The following is a 26,405-nucleotide window of genomic DNA, read 5'->3' on the forward strand; positions in this document are numbered from 1 at the left end:
TTCATTTCACAGAACCAATTTAAAATAGTGTGGTCAGCAGGACTAGGGATGGAATTCTGCCCTGTACTTAGCACTGGTGAGGTCTCACCTCAAGCACTGTGTGCAGTTTTGGGCTCCTCTCTTCAGGAAGGATATTGAGGTGCTGGAGCAGGTCCAGAGGAGAGCAACCAGACTGGGGAGGGGGCTGGAGGGAAAGGCTGATGAGGAAAAGCTGAGGGAGCTGGGGGTGTTCAGCATGAAGAAGAGGAGACTCAGAGGGGACCTTATCACTCTCTACAACTACCTCAAATGAAGCTGTAGGCAGGTGGGGGTCAGGCTCTGCTCCCAGGCAACTTGTGACAGGACAAGAAGGCATGGCCTGAAGCTGTGCCAGGGGAGGGTTAGGTTGGATATGAGGAAGCTCTTCCTCACAGCAAGGCTGATCAGGCACTGGGATGGACTGCCCAGGGAGGTGGTGGAGTCACCATCCCTGGAGGTGTTTAAGAAAAGCTTGGATGTGGCACTTGGTGGCATGGTTTAGCTGATGTGGTGGTGTTAGGTCATTAGGTCATAGGCTGGACATGATGATCTCAGAGGTCTTTTCCAACCTCAATAATTCTGTGAAAATGTGTAATTATTAAACATGCCATTCTTTGGAACAACTGTTGTGGGGAAACAGAGATTAATGGAGAATAGTGCACATATATCTGAATCTGATGTGTCTTTTTTTGAAATTTCTGTAAAGCAAATTTGACCCCCAAACGTCTCAAACTCACTGATTTTCACCAAAATATTTCCCTTTGTCAGGATTTGCTCTTTACCACTTTTCTCCACAAAGTCAGCATATTCACAATCTCCATGACTTTGTGATGCTAGCAGAATAAATTCATTCAAGCACTAAATTTGTACATTTGCTCTTAGAACACGTGGCTTTTGAGTCACAGTGATGGTTGTTTTGCTAACCCTCTCTGGAAAACTCCTCCTTGGATATGGCCCACAGGTTATTGAGAGACAGTTTGCTGTCCTGCTTAAATCAGCTTCATAACTAGATAAAGGCAATCACAACCCATATAGAAGAGGGCAAACTTTTAATCTTCTGTCAGGTGGAATGTGGAAGAAACTATAAAACTATAAAAACCACAGAACACAACTTGCAGCTCTGAAATCTATAAAGCTGCTATTGAATTCACACAGTGGGAAGTGAAAGAGAAACTTTTTTTTTTTTTTTTAATCTGCAGCAGGACACTCTCCGTGTGCATAAAACATTTAGCAACAGAAAGAAAAGGGAAATTCCACAGAAGTGTCTGTGTTACAACAATTAAATCTTTCAGGGGCTTCCTATATATATTCACACGATCACAGGATGGTAGGGGTTGGAAGAGACCTCCAAAGATCATTGAGTCCAAACCCCCTGCCAGAGCAGGACCAGAGAATCCAGCACAGGGCACACAGGAATGCATCCAGATGGGGCTGGGAAGTCTTCAGAGAAGGAGACTCCACAACCTCTCTGGGCAGCCTGTTCCAGTGCTCTGGGACCCTCACAGTGAAGAAGTTCCTCCTCATGTTGAGGTGGAACCTCCTGTGCTGCAGTTTCTATCCATTGCCCCTTGTCCTATCCCAGGCTGCAACTGAGCAGAGCCTGTCCCCTCCCTCTTGACCCCCAGCCCTCAGATATTGATAAACATCGATTAAATCCCCTCTCAGTCTTCTCCAGACTAAACACCTCCAGATTTCTCAGCCTCTCCTCATCAGGCAGTGCTCCAGTAGCTTCAGCATGCTTGTAGCCCTCCCTTGGACTCTCTCCAGCAGATCCCTGTCCCTCCTGAACTAAAGAGCCCAAAACTGGATACAATATTCCAGGGGAGGTCTCACTAGGGCAGAGTAGAGGGGGAGGAGAACCTCCCTGGATCTGCTGGACACACTCTGAATGCACCCCAGGACCCCATTGGCCTTCTTGCCCCCCAGGGCACATTGCTGTCCCATGCAGAACTTGTTCTCCACCAGCACTCCCAGGTCCTTCTCCTTGGGGCTGCTCTCCAGCAGATCCCCTCCCAGCCTGTCCTGCTGCAGTTTATTCTTTCTTCCCAGGTGCAGAACTCTGTACTTCTCCTTGTTGACCCTCCTTAGGTTCGTCTCTGCCCAGCTCTCAGTCTGTCCAAGTCTCACTGAAGGGCCTTCAGGTGCCCCAGCCAAGCCTCCCAGTTTGGTAAATATTTGTGCATAGAATATCCATTTAAATTCCCAATTCTGTGTGGAGAGTTTTTATTTTACTCCTTTTGGGAGGGGTAAGATATATTTTCTGTCTGCTCCACACTAAACTAAAACACAAGGATAAAATAATAAAGGCAAATTATTTGCATTCCTCTCACAAGCATGCTGTATCCTTAGTCCTACAGCTATCAGTTCCTGCTAACTGCAATGACAGCAGGAAGATGTGGATGTGGTGAACCCACCATGCAGACAGAGAGTAGTGAATTCCAGTTCTGTAAAGGGGACTGAACAGCTTATTGAAATTGTTTATTATATTCAACATCAGAGTTAGGAGTAGGGTCAATTTAAATAAATGCACTGCCCAAAAACTACAATTAGCAACTGCTTTCTGTGTGGGATCCATGGAGCTCATCCAGTACATTCCTGATGCTTTCTACAGAAACCTCTTCTTTCTGATGTTTCATACAGGTTTGCTTCCATATCTCTTCAAGCCTTTCATCTGGAATGTTCATGCCAATGTTGTGGAGAATTTGTGCAATCTACAAAATAATACAATTTTTGTAATTCTGGTCAACATCTCCTTTAAACTACAAAGAATCTGGGTTTTTTTACGTATATTAGCAATCTTTATTTGCCAAAGAATATTTTCCCACAGAATTAACCAGGTTGGAAAAGACCTTCAAGATCATCAAGTCCAACCTATCACCCAACACCATCTAATCAACTAAACCATGGCACTGAGTGCCTCATCCAGGCTTATTTTAAACACTTCCAGGGATGGTGACTCCACCACCTCCCTGGGCAGCACATTCCAATGGCCAAGCTCTCTTTCTGGGAAGAATTTCTTCCTCACATCCAGCCTGAAACTACCCTGGCACAGCTTGAGACTGTGTCCTCTCCTTCTGTCACTGGTTGCCTGGGAGAAGAGACCAACCCCCACCTGGCTACAACCTCCCTTCAGGTAGTTGTAGAGAGCAATGAGGTCTGCCCTGAGCCTCCTCTTCTGCAGGCTAAACACCCCCAGCTCCCTCAGCCTCTCCTCACAGGGCTGTGCTCCAGACCTCTCCCCAGCCTTGTTGCCCTTCTCTGGACACATTCCAGCATCTCAACATCTTTCTTGAACTGAGGGGCCCAGAACTGGACACAGCACTCAAGGTGTGGTCTAACCAGAGCTGAGCACAGGGCAGAATGACTTCCCTGCTCCTGCTGGCCACACTATTCCTGATGCAGGCCAGGATGCCATTGGCTCTCTTGGCCACCTGGGCACACTGCTGGCTCATGTTCAGCTGCTGTCAACCAGCACCCCCAGGTCCCTCTCTGCCTGGCTGCTCTCCAGCCACTCTGTTCCCAGCCTGTAGCACTGCATGGGGTTGTTGTGGCCAGTGTGTAGAACCTGGCACTTGAACATGTTGAATCTCATGCCCTTGGAGTCTGCCCATCTTTCCAGCATGTCTAGGTCCCTCTACAGAGCCCTCCTACCGTCTTGCATAAAAACTACAGACTATATCCTGCATCCTTAACCAAAAAAAGTTTATATTTAAGTAAATCTCAGTCTTCTTGGGATGAAAGCTGTGGTATAGAAAATGTACAAGATGTAGCACATAGAATCATAGAATCATAGAATCAACAAGGTTGGGAAAGACCTCAGAGATCATCAAGTCCAACCTATCACCCAGCACCTCATGACTAACTGAACTATTGCTCCAAGTGCCACGTCCAATCCTCTTCTGAACACCTCCAGGGATGGTGACTCCACCACCTCCCTGGGCAGCACATTCCAATCTCAGATCACGCTTTCTGTGAAGAACTTCCTCCTCACCTTGAGCCTAAACTTCCCCTGGAATGTTTGAACATGTGAGTAACAACAACCTGACGTACTTCCCTATATTATGTATTGAAGTTGGATCTGTCCCACACCACATCCTGGTCTCCAAACTGGTATAGTATAGGCTTGATGGAAGGACAATTCAGTGGATAAAAAAATGGCTTACGGCCACACCCAAAGAGTGGCTGTCAATGGTTCCATGTTGAAGTGGAGGCCAGTGACAAGTGGAGTCCCTCAGGGATAAGTCTTGTTTAATATCTTTCTAGGCAACATGGACAGAAGTTTTGAGGCACCCTCAGCAGGTTTGCTGATGACACCAAGCTGTGTGGTGCAGCAGACAGGCTGGAGGGAAGGGATCCATCCAGAGGGACCTGGACAGGCTGGAGAGGTGAGCACAAGCCAACCTCATGAAGTTCAACAAGACCAAGTGCAGGGTCCTGCAGCTGGGTCATGGCAATCCCAAGCAAAAATCCAGGCTGGGCAGGGAGTGGCTTGAGAGCAGCCCTGAAGAAAAGGACTTGGGAGTGCAGGTGGATGAGAAGCTCAACATGAGCCAGCAGTGAGCACTTGCAGTGCAGAGAGCCAAGCAGAGCCTGGGCTGCAGCAAGAGAAGTGTGGCCAGCAGTGCAAGGGAGGGGATTCTCCCCCTCTGCTCCACTCTGGTGAGACCCCACCTGAAGTAATGTGTCCAGTTCTGGAGCCTCTATTACAAGAAGGATCTGGAGGTGCTGGAAGGTGTCCAGAGAAAGGCCATGAGGATGATCAGAGGGCTGGAGCACCTCTGCTCTGGAGACAGACTGAGAGAGTTGGGGCTGTTCAGTCTGGAGAAGAGAAGGCTCCCAGGGGACCTGCTTGTGGCTTTCCAGTATCTGAAGGGAGCTACAAGACAGCTGGGGAGGGACTTTTGAGGGTGTCGGAGGGGGACATGGGGGATATTGGGGGACTAGGGGGAATGGAGCAAAACTAGAAATGGGGAGATTCAGATTGGATGTTAGGAAGAAATTTTTCAGCATGAAGAGGGTGAGACACTGGAACAGGTTACTCAGGGAGGTGGTAGAAGCCTCATCTCTGGAGGTTTTTGCAGCCAGGCTGGTATGGGACTCTGAGCAACCTGATGTAGTGTGAGGTGTCCCTGCCCATGGCAGGGGGGTTGGAACTGGATGATCCTTGGGGTCCCTTCCAACCCTATGATTCTATGATGTCAATAAAATTAATATCTACCACCTTTATGAATATTTTTTAAGGTGAAGAATACATAATTTTCAGGGAGTTGAATGGATGTAAAGAAACCTAGTAATGTTGCAACAATGAATTTTACAATCTGTTTGCTTGATACTAGGACTTGTCACTCCCACATGGCTAAAGGCACATTTATCTTGGAAGAATATTGTGAAGAAACACACTGTACCTCTGCCTTTGGTCTTGTTTTAAAGAAGTCTCTTTCATACACTCCCTTTTGACTGAAGACAGAAGGGAACAATAATGAATAAGCATTGCCCTCATCACCATAATTAGTCCTGTCACTGAGGCGGCGAATTTGAGGAGCAGGAAGATCCGAACGAATGCTTGGAACACCACACACTGGATAACCTGTGGAAATCAACCAAGAGGCACAGAAAAGCCTGCATGTAAAGAGAATGCCAGGGAGTACAAAGTGGTTATGCATGAAATCTGAACAAATTTGCTATTTCATCTTGCACAGGTTCAATAAAAAATGTGTATTTTTCTTCCTCATCTTCTTTTTTCATATTTTTGGAACTGCTAGCTTCAGCTACATCACGAAGAGTGACGAAAGGAAATCTTGCAGTATGTTGTAGTACTTAGCCAGGATTTCCAGCTGAAAACATTCTGAGGTGATTCCAAGAAGATATTGTTCTCATAAAATTACTAGCATCATTTCTCAAAGGCATCAAGATTAGCTTTGATGTTTTGAATAGACTATCAATGCTAAACATCCAAGTCATGCAAACTTCCAAGCCACAATCCCAAACAAACTCAACTTAAATAAATTAATTCATTGTCACACATTGCTAGAACCTGTAAGCAATACTTTTTAAGCTTGTTCCTGCTTTTATCCTAAATAATGCTCAGAAGTGAGAAGCACAGTCCACTGTACTTACAGGTTGTTGGGAGACCACCTACTACACCATTATACTGAGAAGAAGTTGTTTGATAGTTTGCAAATACACAATCAGTTGATCTAAGTGGTTTTGGTGTCTTTTCTGAGCTTCCCAATTCTCTCAATGCAAGATCTTCTGTCTTCAGCAGTGGCTTCTCATTCCCATCTTCAGGTACAAGAGCATCTAGTTTTTGACCTATGAACAAATGTCATGGTACATCCAGAATTTAGCAGCAGTACATTATAGGCCAAGAGGTAAAAAACACTGCTTGAATCCCTGAAAAACTATAAATCACAGGATAAACTATAAATCAGCATAAATAAAGTAGGCAATATAATTAACCTGTATTTCTGATAATGATTCTAAGAGGTGTTTTTTTTACTTTCTCCCAATTTATGGGATATTCTCAGCATGCAACACAGAACTCCACGGTTCTGAAAGACATTTGTGTCTGAGGCTGTGCTAGTGGTAAGCAAGGACTAAATGCCTACCCTCCTTAAGGACCACCTAGTCTACAAAAGCAATGTCCTTGCAATAACAGTTATAAGAACAAGACTAACTTCCCTTAAATTCCCAGCATTAAGTCACCTACGTTTTGCAATTACTTTTTCTTCAAACTCTTTAACAGCCATTTTGTCTTTCCAGTTCAGATAGTTTGTGAACTCCAGGTAATTAATCAGACCATCTTTATCCAAATCACAGCACTCAAATAAGGAATCCAGGAGCTCATCCTCTAGATTCACATTAAGCTGATAGCAGCACTTTCGTAGGTCGTTCTTGTCTATCATTCCATCACCATTCTATTGGAAATAAAACAGTTTTATAGCAGCCATTAGAAAAGGGCTCCACCAAAAAAAAAACACATATGCAACTAGATAGATATAGATAGATAGATAGATAGATAGATAGATAGATAGATAGATAGATAGATGGATAGATAGATAGATAGATAGATAGATAGATAGATAGATAGATAGACGTATATATACACACACATATACATATACACACCCAGAGGACACCAGGCACACCATTCCAGAACGTCACTGAGTGCAAAAAGAAACCCTAAGCTATTTGGAAATTAAAAACATGAACATAAAAGCATCAATAAATACTTTTCAGTTTAAATAATAGTGATTTGGGAGTAAAAAGAGAGTTTGACACAGTACTGTAACGAGATAACAATCTTATCATAAAGGCTGAAGTAAAGGCACGAATTATTTTGAAAGTAAGGCAGCAGTCATTCTGTATATGTTACTACTAATGCTATATATGAAATGTCAATTGTAATTGTATTTTTTTTTTCCAAGAGACAAAAAAAAAAAGGAAACACCTGAAATTCTGAAGCTTGATGACTCAGTCAAAAAGTATAGCTTGGAAGAAAATTTGAACATAATCCCTTCAATCATTTTTCTTTTAAGAAGAAAGAAATACCAAATTTTGAAGAGTAAAAAATGCTAAGATTATTCTTGCTCACTGTTAGCTTGGATGTTCAGCCTGGAGCAGAGGAGGCTCTGGGGAGACCTAATAGCAGCCTGGCAGTACCTGAAGGGGGCCTACATGAAGGATGGAGAGAGACTATTTACAAAGGCCTACAGTGACAGGATGAGGGGCAATGGCTTCACACTAGAGAAGAGCAGATTGAGATTGGATGTTAGGAGCAAGTTCTTCACTATGAGGGTGGTGGAACACTGGAACAGGCTGCCCAGGGAGGTGGTTGAAGCCCCTTTGCTGGAGACATTCAAGGTGAGGCTGGAGGAAGCCCTGGGCAGCCTGATCTAGTTGGGGATGTCCCTGCTGACTGTGGGGAGGTCAGACTGGATGAGCTTTGGAGGTCCCTTCCGGCCCTGACTATTCTATGATTCTATGATTCTGTGATATTCCAAATACTGTCGTGAAAGTCTCCAAATACTGTTGTGTTTAATTCCACAGTATATCACAGTAGATTAAACATACTATAACTACAAAGTTGTTGTCGTCTTTATAGTCTTCATCTATATCTGCCTTGCTGTGCTTACATTTCATCATGTCTGCATCTCCATGGCACAACAACATTAATGTCACACATTCCTTTACATTGACACTTTTTTCAAAGCACTAACCTTATCATAATGTCTGAATGCTTCTAGTAACATGCCAAAATTTTCATAGTTAGCTTTCTTCAAGCTCTGCCGAACTGCAGTCAAGACAGCTAGCTCTCTGTCTCTGCCCTGGAGGATCTCACCTGGAACCCAGCAGTGAAGGAGATCACCAACTCCTATATAAAAATAAACACTTCCTCAATTAGTTATGCATAGGCAGAAAACAGAGATGGTTTTAAAATAACTTACAGTCTTAAAGAAAAAGATCACTCCCGTTTCAAGATGTTGATTTTCAGGGCTGTTGAACTTCTGATTATGCCATTTCATTAAAAGATCAAATGGTCCACATGATTTCTCAACTCACAGGCAGTCAATATCAAGAATTTTGAAACATGTTTATGTAGTTTCACAAATCCATCCACTACTTCCATAAGCTTCTGACACCAGTAAGAGATACTCAATGTCCAGACAGTTGAGAACAAAAGAACATGTATCATTAATCTATCATTTCCAGTTTGTCATATTTCAGGATTCTTCAAGAATCAAAGGGAAAGTCAATGCAATATTTCAGATCACTACACACCACTGATTTCTAGAAAGACAACATACAATTTTTGTGTTACTCTTCCCATTTTCTATATATCCTAACCTTACTAGCATTTTTAAACACTGTGGCACACTGAGCTACAGTCTTCATGCAAGTTCCTAAGATATCCCTGGAGATATTCAAGGTGAGGCTGGAGGAGGCCCTGGGCAGCCTGATCTAGTTGGGGATGTCCCTGCTGACTGTGGGGAGGTCAGACTGGATGAGCTTTGGAGGTCCCTTCTGGCCTGGATCACACTATGATTCTAAGACATCAAGGACACTTTCTGAGTCCAGTAACAAATAAGAGTAATGCACCTAATCCCCTTCTAACAGCAATGTACATGCATGGTTTCTACTGGATAACATTGCATTTTTTTGGTTCCTTCTGCTGTCCCTTATAGGACAAGCATACCTATACATTTAAAATATTTAACTTTATCAGACTACCTAGTAAAAGATGTATAAAAGCTTAAGCAGAGTTTGAACAGGTCTTCTCTAGTCTTGACTCATTAAATAACTTTGAGACATTCAAATATTTTGCTGCCTAACTATGCACTGTTTTCCCTCCTTATTCACATGTTAAAACACTATCAATCCCAACACCATTTCAGCCGACTAGCCTTCAAAATTTTGTTGTAATGAACATTAATAATTCTTTTTAATTCCACTTTCTGTCTCCCTGGTACCTTCAAAAACTTGTTATTTACATTTATTGCTTGATTATTGTTATTCTTTTTATAGACGTGAGAAGGGGGGAAAAATCAATGAGAGGAAAGACATGTAATTGATTTAAACAGCCATTTTAACTTTGTCATAGAATCACAGCATCACAGAATTATTGAGGCTGGAAAAGACCTCTGAGATCATCAAGTCCAGCCTATGACCTAATGACCTAACACCACCACATCAGCTAAACCCTGCCACCAAGTGCTACATCCAAGCTTTTCTTAAACACCTCCAGTGATGGCGAATCTACCACCTCCCTGGGCAGTCCATCCCAGTGCCTGATCAGCCTTGCTGTGTAGATATCAAGAAGTTTTCTGCCATTTCTCATTTTGTTTACATTCAGATAGATTTTAAAAGTTAAAAAAAAAAAATTAAAACTACAAAAAAACCCTCAACATAATCATGCAAAAATTAGTATTTCTTTATTTCTAGCATTAATTTTTTTTCCCCAACTTGGACTCTTCTCAAATTTTGCCACCAAAATTTTACTGTCAAATTTTTGTACCTTGCCTTTCAGATTTTAGGGAAATTATATATACTACACAAAGAACATTAATTACCTCAGAGTAATTCCAATAACAAGGTAAGATTTTGTTCTGCCCCTTGAACTTACCACTTTTATCTAGATGGAGTACCCTTCCAAATGCATGGTCTGGGGGAACATTCATAGTTTCTGCTACACTGTCAATAAGGACATTTCTTCGTTAATTGTGAAATAGCTTATTAATAGAAAAAATAAACCCTGTGCTGTTATTAACAACAAAAAAAAAGTGATCATCTGTTATATATTTAGGAGTAATACACACAGTTCACCTGAAATCTTTTTATCAGCACTTTGCTTCAAAACAGCCATTCCAGAAAAGCTTCCTGTTATAAACCTGGTAAGAACATTTGCTGTTTGTAATGTAACAAAAACAAATTTAAACATTAACTTTTTGAACATCTATTCTTGTTAAAAGGGAAAAACATTCTATGTTCAAATATGCAGGGGTTTTTTATGACAATGAGTGAGAAAAATCCTTAAAATGTACTGATCTAGTTGGAGATGTCCCTGCTATTGCAGGGGTGTTGGACAAGATGACCTTCAAGAGTCTCTTCCAACCCGATGCATTCTATGATTCTATTCAAATACTAAGAATGTTTAGAACAAACGAGACCTCCAAATAAACAAAACTAATTTTATTAAAGTGGAAAAACTGACTCACATCTCTGCTTTTTCATTTCACAGAATCACAGAATGTCAGGGGCTAGAAAGGACCTCGAAAGCTCGTCCAGTCCAACCCCCCTGCCAGAGCAGGAGCACCTAGAGCAGATCACACAGGAACACATCCAGGTAGGTCTTGAATACCTCCAAAGAGGCAGACTCCACAACCCCCCTGGGCAGCCTCTTCCAGTGTTCTGTCACCCTCACAGTGAAAAAATTTTTCCTTGTGTTTCCATGGAACTTCCTATTTACCATTTTGTGTCTACCAAAACCAGCAACTAAGCCTACCCACCTGGAAAACTTTGGCCCAGTTTTATTTACTGGAAAACTAAGATGCTAGCAGTGATATTAAAGAATTGTTATTTCTTGCTGTGAAAAAGATGCAATGTTCATTTTATTTCTATTCTCAATAATTGAAACTGTTACATGAATCAGAATTCTCCCTCAAAGCCAAAAAGAGAACTTAGTACTTTGTTCTAAAACACGAAACAAACAAACAAAACCTACACAGAGGTAGAAGCACAGCTGTCTAAAAATACTATGTGTATCTTTTTCTATCATTTTCAATGTACACTTAAGATGTGAATAGTAAAAGTCTCTAAGTAAAATTAGATTATCTGCCCTGTAGCATTAGTCCTGGATTTGAGTTTGCACTGCAGCCCATATTCCCTGATTAATCATACTGCTTTCTGTTGGTTACACTCCAGGTCTATCCCACAGTAACCCAGGTCACAGTGAAGGGAAGGGAAGAACCAGGTCACATTTGTGTTGTCTCCTTACAGGTATCATGGACATGACTCTCCAAAGACACTTAAGCCTGTGATCTTGAGCTTAAAATTAAATGTTGCAGCCAAAGTCAATAATGTTTTTTGTGAGTCTTCAGTTATGAACTCTAGAGCATCTGCAAAGACAGTGTTTGTTCACATACCAGAATCCTGCGTTTGTAACACAGCTGGATGCTGACCACACCATACCTTAGGACTACTGTAGCCCTTCAGAAGCACTTGTGTTGTAAAATTTAAAAGCTGTTCTAGATCACTTCAGGTTTATGAAGCATTGTAATGATTTGACTGAGAATGCTGATACATGCTGCTAGATAATAACACAATTTACTTCATGTCCCTGGGAAGCTTGGATGAAACACCTGAAGGCTGTGCAGCCATCCAGAGAGACTTGGACAGACTGAGAGCTGGGCAGAGAGGAACCTAAGGAGGGTCAACAAGGAGAAGTGCAGAGTCCTGCAGCTGGGAAGGAAGAATAAACTGCAGCAGGACAGGTTAGGAGGTGATCTGCTGGAGAGCAGCCCCAAGGAGAAGGACCTGGGAGTGCTGGTGGATAACAAGTTCTGCATGGGACAGCAATGTGCCCTGGTGGCCAAGAAGGCAAATGGGATCCTGGGGTGCATTGAGAGGAGTGTGTCCAGCAGATCCAGGGAGGTTCTCCTCCCCCTCTACTCTGCCCTGCTGAGACCTCCCCTGGAATATTGCATCCAAATTTGGGCTCCCCAGTTCAGGAGGGACAGGGATCTACTGGAGAGAGTCCAATGGAGGGCTACAAGGATGTTGAAGGGACTGGAGTACTGCCTGATGAGGAGAGGCTGAGAGCCCTGGGGCTGTTTAGTCTGGAGAAGACTGAAAGGGGATTTAATAAATGTCTATAAATACCTGAGGGCTGAGTGTCAAGAGGGAAGGGACAGGCTCTGCTCAGTTGCACCCTGGGATAGGACAAGGGGCAATGGCTAGAAACTGCAGCACAGGAGGTTCCACCTCAATACGAGGAGGAACTTCTTCACTGTGAGGGTCCCAGAGCACTGGAACAGGCTCTCCAGAGCGGTTGTGGAGTCTCCTTCTCTGGAGACTTTCAAAACCCACCTGGATGTGTTCCTGTGTGACCTGTGCTGGGTTCTATGGTCCTGCTCGGTCAGGGGGGTTGGACTCAATGATCTCCTGAGGTCCCTTCCAACCCCTAACATCCTGTGATCCTTTACAAGGAAGTCATGAAGTGAGAGTACAGGCAATGTAACGAAGATGACCAAAGACAGCGTCAGAGTAAGTAAAATAGTCAAATCCACAAACAATATGTGAGATATTTCAATTGTTTTAAACCTCCCTAAATGCAAAAGACAGGTGAAAAGAAAAAAGTGTTACAGTATGCTTGTAACTTGCTTGGTGGATATTCAACCTATTCAGATACAGGCCATTCAAAACAGTTGGACTCAATAATGTTAAAGGTCTTTTCCAACCTAAACAATTCTATGATTCTAAACAGCAAAACTTAACCTCACCACATAACCACAATGGAGCCCTCATTACCAATTTGAGTATTTTATCAGCCTGATTAGAACTTTGTAACTGAATGCTGCATTGGAGGCATTGAGCACAGATATCATTTTTACCCAAGCCAGTAAACATGAGTGTATTTGGTTCTTGTAAGATATCTTCACTTACTTATGGATCAAGGACTTTTCCAAGCTGAGGCTGAAATTTTTCCTTGAAATCATCACTTTGTTTTGATATAATTTTTGCTGCTTTCTTGCTACAAATGATGTAAATAACTCTCAGGCATATTTCTTTAATAACAGTCATCAGTTTTTCAATAATATTTGAAAATATTTTTACATGTTAGAAGGAAACAGCAAATCCTCTGCAAGGACAAACATGAATTTAACAACTGATGAAACTGGCCATCAAAAGCCATAGGTGTCTCTGTGTAATGCTACAGACGTGCCAAGTGCTGTTAAGCTGTGGTAGGACCAATATGGATAAAGTATTTGGAAAATTGCTCCTTGCATTTTCTGTTCAGTTCTGTATAGCTGAGAATGGGATTGTAAGATGTTAAATTATCTTCAAATGTGAAGACTCTCAATAGTAATTAACTACTGAACTCATTACCACTTACGACTGAATATCACAGGGCCAGTTTAAGGCTTTGGATACACCTCGTCCGTCTTTAAAGTGAGGAGTTCTTATTCCATAAGCAAAAAACTTGCTGAAGCTTGGTGTGTCATACTTCCTATTGATTGCTTCTCCTGTGGGGAAAAATAAGCATTTCAATCTGTATCAAACACCTCAGTGACCTGAAGGGTCAAAGTCCCAACCATGCCCTAGCCCAGACAATGGCTAAGGACCTGCAAATCTCCTAACCTGGACACTTCCTGGGGGCCAGATGGCCAAGGGAAATGTCTAGCAGGTGTGATTAGCATTGTAAGTACCCAGTGCCTGATCAGCCTTTCTGTGAGGAAGAGCTAACTAATATCCAAACTAAACCTCCCCTGGCACAGCTTCAGGCCATGCCCTCTTGTCCTGTCACCCTGCTTGTTCAGCCACTCTTGCCTATAAAAAACAAAGCTTCACATACAACAATATCACCTAAGTACTCTATGTAAGCGAGCTGCAAGGACATGTTTCTTGTCACAGAAAAAAAAACACCACAATTCTGTTTCTCCAAGCTCTTTTCAAGCACATTTTTGAAAAGAATGCCACTTAGAACTTTCAAAAAATATTATTCACTGCATGCTTTCTAATAAAAGCCTTTTCTGTCTGTATGGCAGTATGGAATTTTTATGGTATTGTTCCAAACTGGGCCACATAGTTGGCTTTTATTTTGCTCTCTGTTTTTGGCGTGGCCTCTCCATGATTTTGTGGACAGAAGTTACAAAGGAGACAGGAACAGATAATGAATAGTTCCACTACAAAGCCTAAGCCATGTGGGGAAGAGGGGAGATAAAATTTTAAGTTTGTCCAGTTGTCATGGGGTGAGTTCAGTGTGTTGATGATATCCAAATATCATGCTGTGTCATGTCAACTTCAAAAGGAAAGTGCTGGCAGGAGTAAATTAGGGGCTGTGAAGTTCAGATTGTAACATGAGAGGCTTCTGGTTGCTGCTTTCAGTTTCTGAGTTTGGGGTGTTCTCTTCAGCTGGCGTTGGCATGGGATAAGATGGGTAGGGGGCTTAGGTTGCTGGCTTCTGCTGCTGCTTCTGCATTTTACTGTGTGGAGTTTTCCTGCAAACAGGCTAAGGTAACTGCGCATTGTATTATCTCATTTTTCTCATGAAGGCTTTTTATCTCTTTTTATCTTGTTACTTTCCCTCACTTCTGTGTTGGAGGAAGTAGGCTCTTAAACCATTACATTCATTCATACCACTCATACTTGGTAGAACTTCTCAGGTGTGAGAATAACTACAACAATTTCACATCTATGTACCTGCCTCTGCTCAGAATTTACATTACCACTGAAATATCTTGTAGGAGTTTGAGCTAGTCCCTAGCTTGGATACTAGTTGCAATTAGGAAAATTCCAGAGACATTTGAGTATAAGATAAATAACAAGGCATTGGATACAAAATGATAACAATAGATAGGTTAATACAATTCCATTGGTGTATTGAAAACCTTTTATCTTGCAGCAGAGTTTGTTTGGTCTCTTCTTTTTGCCTGCTCTCTCTGAGCTGCTCACTCTGGTTTGGCTTTCAGGCTGTGCTGCACTCCCTCTGACCTTGGGCTTCTCTGTGTTACTTCTCTAAAGGTACAGGTGGGGGCCAAGAGGGCACATGTGGTTTGTACAGCTGTCTTGGGGCCCTTTGTCCCCAAGAGGGGAGAAAGAGCTGAATCAAAGGTCAGGGGGGTCCTGTACTGTTGTTAAACTGTATGTATGTATGTATGTATGTATGTATGTATGTATCTACTTATTTTATTTATATATATATATATATATATATATATATAAAAATATATATATAAAATCATAGAATCATAGAATCAGTCAGAGTTGGAAGGGACCACAAGGATCATCCAGTTCCAACCCCCCTGCCATGCCCAGGGACACCTCACACTACATCAGGCTGGCCAGAGCCTCATCCAGCCTGGCCTTAAACACCTCCAGGGATGGGGCCTCAACCACCTCCCTGGACAACCCATTCCAGGCTCTCACCACTCTCATGGGGAAGAACTTCTTCCTCACATCCAGTCTGAATCTCCCCACTTCCAGCTTTGTTCCATTCCCCCCAGTCCTGTCACTACCTGACACCCTAAAAGTCCCTCCCCAGCTTTCTTGTAGCCCCCTTCAGATACTGGAAGGCCACAAGAAGGTCACCTCGGAGCCTTCTCTTCTCCATACTGAACAGCCCCAACTCTTTCAGTCTGTCCTCATAGGAGAGGAGCTCCAGCCCTCTGATCATCCTCATGGACACCTTCCAGCATGTCCAGATCCCTCTTGTAATAGAGGCTCCAGACCTGGACACAGTATATATATGTGTGTGTGTGTGTGTGTGTGTGTATGTGTGCAAATACACTCTGTACATGCTTATTGACTTTTATATTGTTATATTTAGTTTCCTTTGTAAATACAATTCCATTTTTACTTCCAAATTCTGAGTGTGGTGAGATTTGCTCTCTGGGGCAGATTTCTGAAAAAAAATAAGTTATTGGGGGGAATCTAATTCAACCCATATCACATCACATATCTGTATTGCAGTTTCTTACATGTCTGGCTGTGGTGGGTGCTGCTGGTACTAGCACAACAGGTGATTTTATTATAATAGTAATCCTACAGAGCAGCAATCCAAGTCTGTCACCCTAAGTGGAAATGATGAAACTGGGGAAAATAGAAGTGGCTACAGAAGCAATACATGGACTGCATTTCAGAGTGCTATTTGTCACTCTGCTCCTGTGAGGCAAAGGGTAACCCGCCCTCAGAGGCTAAATTAGTGGAGGCACAGACCACTGGAAGGACAGACAGAGGCTGTGGGACAGGCAGGAAGGATGCTGTAGGCTGAGGACCCTGCTCTCTGGACAGCCAGTCAGCATCCCAAAATTCCTTGTAACCAAAGCATGATGCTGAGCTCCCCTCCATCTCTGTTTGGATCCTTACAAAAGAGAGGAACCAGAATTGAAAGCACCAGAATGGGTTGGACTTGAAGTCCATGTGTTTTATGCTCTTGGTGGCATAAACAATGCCAAACTCAATAGGCAATCAAGGCATCCAGGAGTTTCTAGATTCATGGAAACACTTTGCTTTTCAAATATCACCCAAAAGAAATCAGATTTTAAATTTCTTCGTTAAGTTCTTACATGGTCTAATACACCCACCACAAAGTGATCTAGAGGTCTAGGAAGAGGATATGTTCTCTCAGCTGCATATAAGATGTTTGGGTTTTTTTTTTATATCAGAACTTTTAAAAATAATTTATATTATATTTCTACAGTAGTCAAAAGTAATAGTTTGTATCTTAAAAAATGGTGTATGGTATGTGCTTACAACACAAAGAAGAATGATTGCCTTTATTTATAATAGAATTTTTAAAGTAGTTTCTTCTCAGCCTTTGGACTTACCCACATAATAATCGTTGTGTGACACAATGTACAGATCATGTCCTTCTCTGGCTTCTTTATTCACTTCCTCAAACGTTTTTGGTGGATTTATAAGCTCTCCAGCTGGTGCATCTGGAAGGTAATAAATAAATACATGATTGGGGGAGGTAAGGGCGATGGGTGTTTTTAGATGTTGGTTCTCAATTTTAAACAATATCATCAGAGAGGATGCTGATATGGTGGGAAAATGATACTTTTACCATGTTTCTTACAGCATCATCATGAGGGACCAGGGGAAAAAAAATAACCACCAAAACTAAGAATGAACTTAACTGTTGCAAGAGAGCTACATGGCCAACATAGATGTGATTTGCTCCATTCTACAGAGGAAAGCTTCACAGGTCAAATATCTTCTAATAGAATAGTCAAGAAAAAGAAGGTCAGCTACCTAAACAATTCTCTAGAGACATATACAAGACTGATCTTGAAGCAAAGCCAAAAGCTCTACTAGTTACCAAAGATGCTTCATCATAACTGAAAAATATTAGTATACTTTTATGCCTTTCAATAAATGCTGTAATAATAACTTTTCCGTTAAGCTGCAGTTGTTTAAAGCATACAACATGTGCTAGGTACTAAATTACAGATGATATTGTGTTTAGAAAAAATACATTGTAATGATAAAAGTTTCCTACCTCGGATGACTTTTATCCCAAAGGGAGTATTAAGTATATCCAAGCCATAAGGTAACATAGGAGATTGATCATGGGATCTGCCCAAGGGCCCCTGGCGATTACTAAAGTAAATTGCTTCTTTCTTGTCTTGCATCATTTGTTGAAAAGCAGTTTTAGGCAGTGGATTTATCAATGATGCTACCTAAAGACATCACAATCAACACAAGAGGCAGGAAAACCAGCAAAATGTAATCAATAACAAATCAATATGGCTACCCCACCACACACACACGAACAAAAGGTTGATCATAACTGTGCTAATGAGATCTGACATGATTACACTGACATAATTTTATCACAGAATATATCTGGTTGGAAGAGATCTCAAAGATGATCCAGTGGTGAATCCAGCACTGCCCTGGGCAGACCATTCCAATGTTTGATAACCCTTTCAGTGAAGAAGGATTTACTAGCATCCAGCCTAGACCTCCCCTGACACAGCTTGAAACCATTTCCTCTAGCCCTGTCACTTGTCATCAGGGAGAACAAGCTGGTCCCTCCTCACTCCAACCTCCCTTCAGGTAGTTGTAGAAAGTGATGAGGTCTCCTCTGAGCTTCCTCTTCTCCAGACTGAACAACCCCAGCTCCTTCAAGATGCAACTCATAGGCAATGTGCTCCCAGCCCTTCACCAGCTTCACTGCCCTTCTCTGGACATGCTCCAGCACCTCAACATCCTTCCTATAATGAGGGGCCCAGAACTGAACACAATACTTGAGGTGTTGCCTCACCAGTGCTGAGCACAGGGGGATGATCACCTCCCTGCTCCTGCTGGCCACAGTGTTTCTAATACAACCTTGGCCACCTGGGCACACTGCTGACTCATGTTCAGCAGATGATGTACCAAGTTGCAAAACAAAACAGTATTTTGAGAGAAGACTACTAATATTCAATCCTATGGTGGATCTCCAGCAAAATAAAATATTGTGAGACAGAACTTTCTATTTTTATATGAGTTTTTCTACTTGAGATTCCTTACAACATTTCACACTGTAGCCTTTCTGCTCTTAGCATACATTAGAAACTATTGTCAAATTATAATACAACCAAAACTTCAGTGTGAAAATTATTATAGTTACAGTATCTTGGGAATTAAGTCTCCTGGTGCTTATGATTAAAACCATCTATTGTCTAGCAGCTAAGACTATTTATTTTCTAAACAGATACTCCCAATTGTACCAATGAAGAATTTAAAAATAATATTTCAAGATATACACTAATATTGCATCTTAAACTAACATATCAACAGAAACTGCTTCAGCAGGGTCTTCAAAGCTTAGCACTAGATGGGACAGTATTTTTTCTCCATGTGCACACTGGGTTTAGGTCAACAGATGTTACTGGTAAAATTAAATTAACTTCAGGGGGCAAAAATGTCAAGAAAATAAGAAAGGTTCAAAAAATGTCAAAACAAGTTATTTTGATCTTCCCCAATAATTTTATTTTCAGGCTACCCATCAAAGCCATGGAGATTTGAGAGAGAGTTTATTACTAGACACTTGTTGAATGCTATACAAACAAATATTGAAAAAGTAGTAGCAAGTACAATTGATTCAAATCCACATTTAGCAAACTCACTAAGATTTCAACTCTTCTTCCAGTTGAATTTTAAATAATAATGCAAAGTGAAACAGTTCAACATACAGTACAAAGCAAACGAGTTGATCAATTCAAGGCAAAACTTCTGAGGAAGGACACCAAGAAACTGGGGATTTTTCTGTTGGGATTTGGGGGGCGGGGGGTTGTGGTTTGGTTTGGTTTGGTTTGTTTGGGGGTCTTTTTTTGGTTTGTGCTTGTTTCTTCGGTTTTCCCCATTTTGAATACACCTAATAAATGTTCTACTCAATTCTCTAATATCAGGACTTTTGTGTTCTAACCTGAAGACTTTCAGATCTGAACTCCTCTTTAGCTCAATTTCATCTGTAAAATTGAAAACTATTCTTTATAAGCCCGAATGATGAAATGCATTACAACAGTATATTTTGTAACTGCTATTTTTAGAGATTTGAACAATAATTATGTGATAAAATCACAACGATCTCTTCAGTTCTTTGATTACAGGTTATGAAAATAATTTCTGAGGTAAAGAATACAGACAAAATAGTCTAACATATCCAGAACATCACTTTTCACGAACAAAATCAGTTTCAACCCAAAGGTAAGAAAGAATACGTAATTATTACACTGATCTATAAGCACATCTCAGAAAGCAGGTCTCTTGCTAACAGCTCAACAGGTTTTACCTCTAATCAGTAAAAAAGAAAGCTGCAAACTTTGTCCATAGAAGACTTTTCATAAACGAATACTGAAATGAGTAATTCAGTAGTCACTGCAAAAGCTAAATCACTGATAAAAGTCACTGGACTAAGTGCTTTCCTGTTTTAATCATGCTAATTAAATTGCAGAATCACAGAATAGTAGGGTTAGAAGAAATCTCTTAAGAAGAAATCTAGTCAAACCCACCCTGCTAAAGCAGGTTCACCTAGAGCAGGTTGCGTAAGATAGTATCCAGGCAGGTTTTGAATATCTCCAGAGAAGAAGACTTCACAACCTCTCTGGACAGCCTGTTCCAGTGCTCCATCACACTCAAAGTTTTCCCTTATGCTCAGATGGAACTTCTTGTGCTCCAGCTTGTGCCTGTTGCACCTTGTCCTGTCGCTGGGCACCACTGAAAAGAGTCTGGCTTCATCCTCTTGACACCTACTCTTATAAGCATTGATAGCGTGCCCTCTCAGTCTTCTTCAGGCTAAACAGACACATATCTCTCAGCTTCTCCTCATAAGAAAGATGCTCAAGTCCCCTTATCATCTTCACGGACCTCCACTGGACTTTATCCAGTACTTCCTGGTCTCCCTTTAAATGGGGAGCCCAGAACTGCACACAATACTCCAGATGCAGCCTTGCCTCGGTAGAGAGGATGGGAAGAAGAACCTCCCTTAGCCTGTTGGCCACACTCTTCTATAATTTACCCCAAGCTACCATTGCCCTTCTTGGCCACACAGGCACATTGCTGGTTCATGGTTAAATCCCATGAACTGACCTCAGTATTCAGTTAATCCACAACAGTGGTGAAATGCTGCAGTGTACATCACTCAGCAATGTACTTTTATCCCTGACTATGGAGAGGCCAGCTGCTCTGAGTAAGGACATTCTCAGGTGGTCCCTTCTTAAAAAGCAGAGAGGTCACATTCTTACACTGGGTGAAGGACGTGATGCTATGCCATGTGTCAAGTGAGATGCAATGTCAGGATCATCTGCTCTGCCGTGGAATATTCTCTCAACACCAGGAGCTGGATTTGTCGTATTTCGGAACTTTCGCACAGTGGCTGGAGTATTGGGCTGTGCATCAGGCAAAGCAAAAACAAGCTGTCATCAGATACTCACCAAACAGTAAGGAAGAGAAAAAGTAATGCAGCCATTTCGGTGTGGTTCCACAGACAGAAGAAGAAAACACGAGGATGTTTCAGGGCTATAACACGTGTATGCTCTGCAGATGCTGATATTCTAAGCACAAGGTCAACATAGCCCAGCCCAAATTTATTGAAGCAGCAACAGAAGTAACACAAGAGCTGCTAAATTTCAGCTATCTGCTTCCATCTTTAGGATAGATAAACAGCTTCTTCATAAAAAGTAGATGTTGCATTTTATCACCTTCAGAAACCTTTAGCTTGATCCACGACAGTATTGATGAAGCAATTTCAGGAATCACTATAACCACTGTTGTTTTTTTTCATGACCCATTTAAAGGAAAAGATGATATTTAAAGGCTCAATTTGTATCTTTCTACCCTCTGACTCTTCAGAAACATGGGGAAAGGCTCCTGGAAAGTACAGATCTGAGGGGCATCCTTGATAAAGGATCACCATCAGAAGTAATAATAATTGCTAATAATAATCACTACAACTGTCTAAACCAATTTTATTTAGTCCCACCCAAGCAGGCATGGTGAATTTTGTAAAATATATAGAGTGAAAAGGAATTACCAGAAGTGTTTTACCATCATACCTGATGTGCTCTATGTTCTCATCCTGACAAAAGCTAACATAAAAGATAATTAAAAAAAAAAATCTAAAGAAAGGATATAGAAAAAAATCAGCAGTTTCACTTTTTTAATTTTTTCCTAAGAGTCTATCTCAAAGGACAGCAATTGATGGGAAAACACTGCAAAAATTTCATAAGGAGCATCTGAAAAACCAACTCACCCTGGGCAAAACCTCAGTGAGGCAACTCGCAGCTGTGTCACCAGTGGGAAGCAACTTTCCAGCCTAAAGAGTATAACCAGAAATTAAGAGCATAGCCAAACCTACTGTTGGACCTGACACCTCATAGGAAATGTTGCTAATTGAACCCATTAAAAAAAAAAAAAAGCCGTGAGAATAAAAGCAGCCACACGGATTTTGGGGGGGACAAAGGGAGAGCAGCGAGATGCTCCCGCCTGCCCCACACTTCGAGTCTCCTCCAGCCTCTTCCCTCAGCCCAAGGCGAGACTCCGGCCCCAGACAGGCGCAGAACACGGAAGAGTGTCTCCGTGGCAACAGTGGGGACCCCTTCGGCGAAAGGACTCACGGCCAATAGCTCGGGAAACCTGTCTGAGAACTTCCCCTCATAGACCGGCCGCAGCTTCCCCGCCATAGCGACAGCTCCTCCCCGGCGACCCGTTACTGCGCTCTCTTGGTAACCGCGGTGGGCGGTGCCACCGCGCCCCCTGCAGGCGACGGCGGAAGCGTTCGGGTGGGGCTGACGGAGCGGCCGCCCTCACAGCCCTTCCATCCCCAGGACCGGCCGCCCACCCCCTTCACAGCCCTCCCGCCATATCCCTCGCACCCAGCACCGGCCTCCACCCTCCTCACAGCCTTCCTATCACCTCCCTCGCATCCTCCACCCTCCTCACAGCCTTCCTATCACCTCCCTGGCATCCAGCTCCGGCCGTCCACCTTCCTCGCAGCCCTGCCATCACCTCCCTCGCACCCAGCACTATCCGTCCGCTCCCCTCATAGCCCTCCCATCACCTCCCTCCACCCAGCACTAGCCCTCCACCTTCCTCATCGCCCTCCTGCCATCTCCTTCGTACGCAGCACCGACCGTCCGCCCCCCTCATAGCCCGCTTGCCATCTCCCTTCTACCTGCCAGAAAAAGCCAGGAAAAAAAATTCCATCGGGCTATTTCATAACCGCCATGATCAAAGCAAATAATTACCGACCAGCTGAAGAGGTAGACAATTATTAAATTCCTTGAAAATCCACCAGCTTTCACACTAGTTGTCTGAGTTCCCGTTGGGTTGAAAGAAGGTCTTACACGGTCAAAAGTCTTATCAAACTTTAAATCTTTATTGATGATTATAACACAAAATGCAGCCCCTTTCACAAGTGTTGTCACGTGTATAAACACATTAATAAAATCTTTTCTATTGAGATGGTTCCTCGAGAGAAAACTGCAACTTCCATCTACACAACAGCACAGAGGCAGGTGCGAGAAGCCTGTCAGCACCACCCATGCATCAGGACACGTGGATGCTCTTACTGTTTGTCTTAAATGTGTCAACAGGACACGTGGATGCTCTTACTGTTTGTCTTAAATGTGTCAACACATATCTAAACTACTTGCTTTTTAGAAATGGATGTGGATTTCTTCAAGTAAAGCAACATGGTAAGACTGAACAAGTTTCACTGCTGCTCAATAGCCCCTCAGCTCTTAGAAGGCTTTTACTCTCAGGTGACATTTTGTAAAATTTTCCCTTCTTCTGAATAAAAATGTCTAAACTTAATCATGTCCTGTTCCACTCTCTATAGTCCTATGATGGCAAAAACAATTTTAGATAAAAATACAGACCTTAATCATAATTTAGGAGCAGCTGAGGGAGCTGGGGGTGTTTAGCCTGGAGAAGAGGAGGCTCAGGGGAGACCTCATTGCTGTCTACAACTACCTGAAGGGAGGTTGCAGCCAGCTGGGGGTTGGTCTCTTCTCCCAAGCAACAGAACAAGAGGACACAGTCTCAAGCTGCACAGGGAGAAGTTTAAGCTTGATCTCAGAAAGAAGTTCTTCACAGAAAGAGAGATTGGCTATTGGAATGTGCTACCCAGGGAGGTGGTGGGGTCGGCATCCCTGGAGGTGTTTGACTGGGTGAGGCACTTAATGCCATGGTCTAGTTGATTAGATAGGGCCAGGTGATCGGTTGGACTTGATGATCTCAGAGGTCTCTTCCAACCTGGCTGATTCTGTGATTCTGTGTGTAATGAACAAACATTACCAGCTGTTGCCATTTTATCCTTGGCTCTAAAATTTGTTTGATAAGGATTTAAAATTAACATAGTTAAATTAAAACTGAATTCTCAGGACCCTTTCCTACAAACGGAAGAGGAGAGGCTTGGGCAATGATTGCTGTGGTCCACTGGGCAGCAGAGGTGCCTGACTGCCAAGGCATGGATAGTACATGTGAATACATCAGCAGCACATGAATGAAGCTTAACTTTCTCCTAAGACAGGTCATCTGCAGCCATTATCTACCTGTCTCCACGCTGGTGCCCTTTATCAAAAGCAGGTGTGTTTTTCTGCTGGAGACATGGCTGTATCACACCACTAAATTGAGAATATCCATGACCACTTGGGAACTAAATTCTTAACATGTTCATTTCATTTCACTTCACATTTCAGCCATACTGGCTGTTAACAAAAGTTTAGAGCGCTCCTTAGAAATAAAGCATAACTGCTGGTAGTTTAATAATCAAATAATTGTTAATATCTTGCCTTGTGAATTGTTCATCTCTCAGGTACAACTTCTACCTAGTAAAGGCTAATTTGTGATTTGAACAAAACTGTAGACGTTAGAAATCAGGGATGAACTTGATCTGGTTGAGAGGAGTAACTGGGTAAGGATAGAATTATCAGAAGAAGAAAAAACTAAAGTATAATATTGCAAAAATGGTAATAACAGGGTACAGGAAAATGGGACTTGAATTTTAGTCTTGCATTTGTTGAGTTTCTAGCCAACTATCTACCTGTGCTCAAAGTATTACTATTCTGTACCTTGTTATTTCAGGATTTTTTTGGTTGGGTTTTGGTTGGGTTTAGGGGTTTTTGTCATTTGAAAGCTACCACTATTTGCTGACATCCAGTTCCCACAATGTAGTGCCTCTTTCTATCCTGTTCAGGCTGAAACTGACGAATGGAAACTTCCTAAACCCTTGCATTTTACTTTTCTTATGAAGCACAAAACCTCCATGTTCTGCAACACAGTCAGACTGTGGTGCTAGCATAGATGGCAGTCAAAGCATTAATTTTGAGAGTTTCTGAAGGCCAGAGAATTTCATATAAAAACCCTACAAATTTTGTGAAACTCCATGATGATACACTTTGCTGTTGTTATTGCCTGATTACTTCCGTAATTTTTATCAACTCATTTATGAATAAAAAATCACTGCTTGCTATGTGCTGAACACATTGTATATGGTATATGACATAGAATCAGAGAATTGTCACAGTTGGAAGGGACCTCAAGGATCATCTAGTTCCAACTAGAAGCAGGGACAACTCACACTAGATCACATTGCCCAGAGTCCCATCAGGCCTGGCCTTAAAAACCTCTGGGGATGAGGCTTCTATCACCTCCCTGGGCAACCTGTTCCAGTGTCTCACCACCCTCACAGGGAAGAATTTCTTCCTAACATCCAATCTGACATGACCAAACCAATTAATGATGTACAGAGAAAACTTACACAAGCAGAGACAGAAGACAGAAAAAGGGCTGTTACAGCAGATGGACATATGAAAAAAAAAAAAAAAGAATTGGGAAGTTAAAACAGAATAAAGAGATTCTGCATAACCTCTAAAGCCAACTTCCATTTATTACTACACATCTAGAGTCATATTTCAACATAAAAAAGACTGAGCAGAGTGTATTATTACACTCTGCAGAGAAATGCTGAAATAGAAATCCATCTGCTGAAATCATGAACTTTGGTTTGGTTTGGTTTGGTGTTTTACCATCATCCAACACAGTTTCACTTTTGGTATTTGACATATGACCCAAGATTACATAAAATATGAAAATATGAATGCTGGAAGGGCTCTCTGCGTGATTTGAGAGCTTTACTTCAACATCAGTCTGTCCAGACTACAACAGAAGAAACTCATGTTTACCACTAACTAAATTTAGAGGCCTGTCAAAACCAAAACAGAGCAACTGGAACTCGGTCATTTGATTACTGCCACAGTCTCCTACCTATATTTTACACATTCACAGTGAATCTTTCCTGTTTACTGACCCTGTACACTGGCATCAACCAGCTAGGAATTTGGGAGTCTCACAGAGCAAAAGAGACCTACTAAGGCTCTGTGTTGCAGTCAGGAAGTTAGTTAGCCTTTAGGAACCTCATGCATGTAACAGAGGAGAGACTCCACAACCTCTCTGGGGAGCCTGTTCCAGTGCTCTGTGACCCTCACAGTGAAGAAGTTCCTCTTCACCATTCATTTCAGTAATTTTTTAAGTATTGACATGTCCGTACTAGGGAAGGAAAGAAAGGACAAGGGAAACACAACAGCAGACAGCATAAAAGAACGAAGATAATTTTAAAAAGAGGCTGTGACATGATTAATTATTCCTTTCCTTCTATTCTTAGCATATTTCTAAAGCAG

General features: G+C 42.1%; 1 protein-coding gene across 1 annotated transcript; it reads right to left on the minus strand.

Moving 5' to 3' along the window:
- Window positions 1-2,564: 2,564 nt before the first annotated feature.
- EFHB (EF-hand domain family member B) lies at window positions 2,565-22,406 on the minus strand. The gene is given in 13 exon segments (XM_054385021.1): window positions 2,565-2,729; window positions 5,424-5,605; window positions 6,136-6,330; window positions 6,728-6,935; window positions 8,238-8,392; window positions 10,142-10,204; window positions 13,176-13,267; window positions 13,631-13,760; window positions 17,064-17,174; window positions 17,738-17,918; window positions 20,970-21,113; window positions 21,977-22,039; window positions 22,341-22,406. Coding segments are annotated over 13 exon segments (1,755 nt in total).
- Window positions 22,407-26,405: the final 3,999 nt, after the last annotated feature.

This window comes from Indicator indicator, chromosome 11, assembly GCF_027791375.1.
Source record: "Indicator indicator isolate 239-I01 chromosome 11, UM_Iind_1.1, whole genome shotgun sequence".
Taxonomy (NCBI): Eukaryota; Metazoa; Chordata; class Aves; order Piciformes; family Indicatoridae; genus Indicator; species Indicator indicator.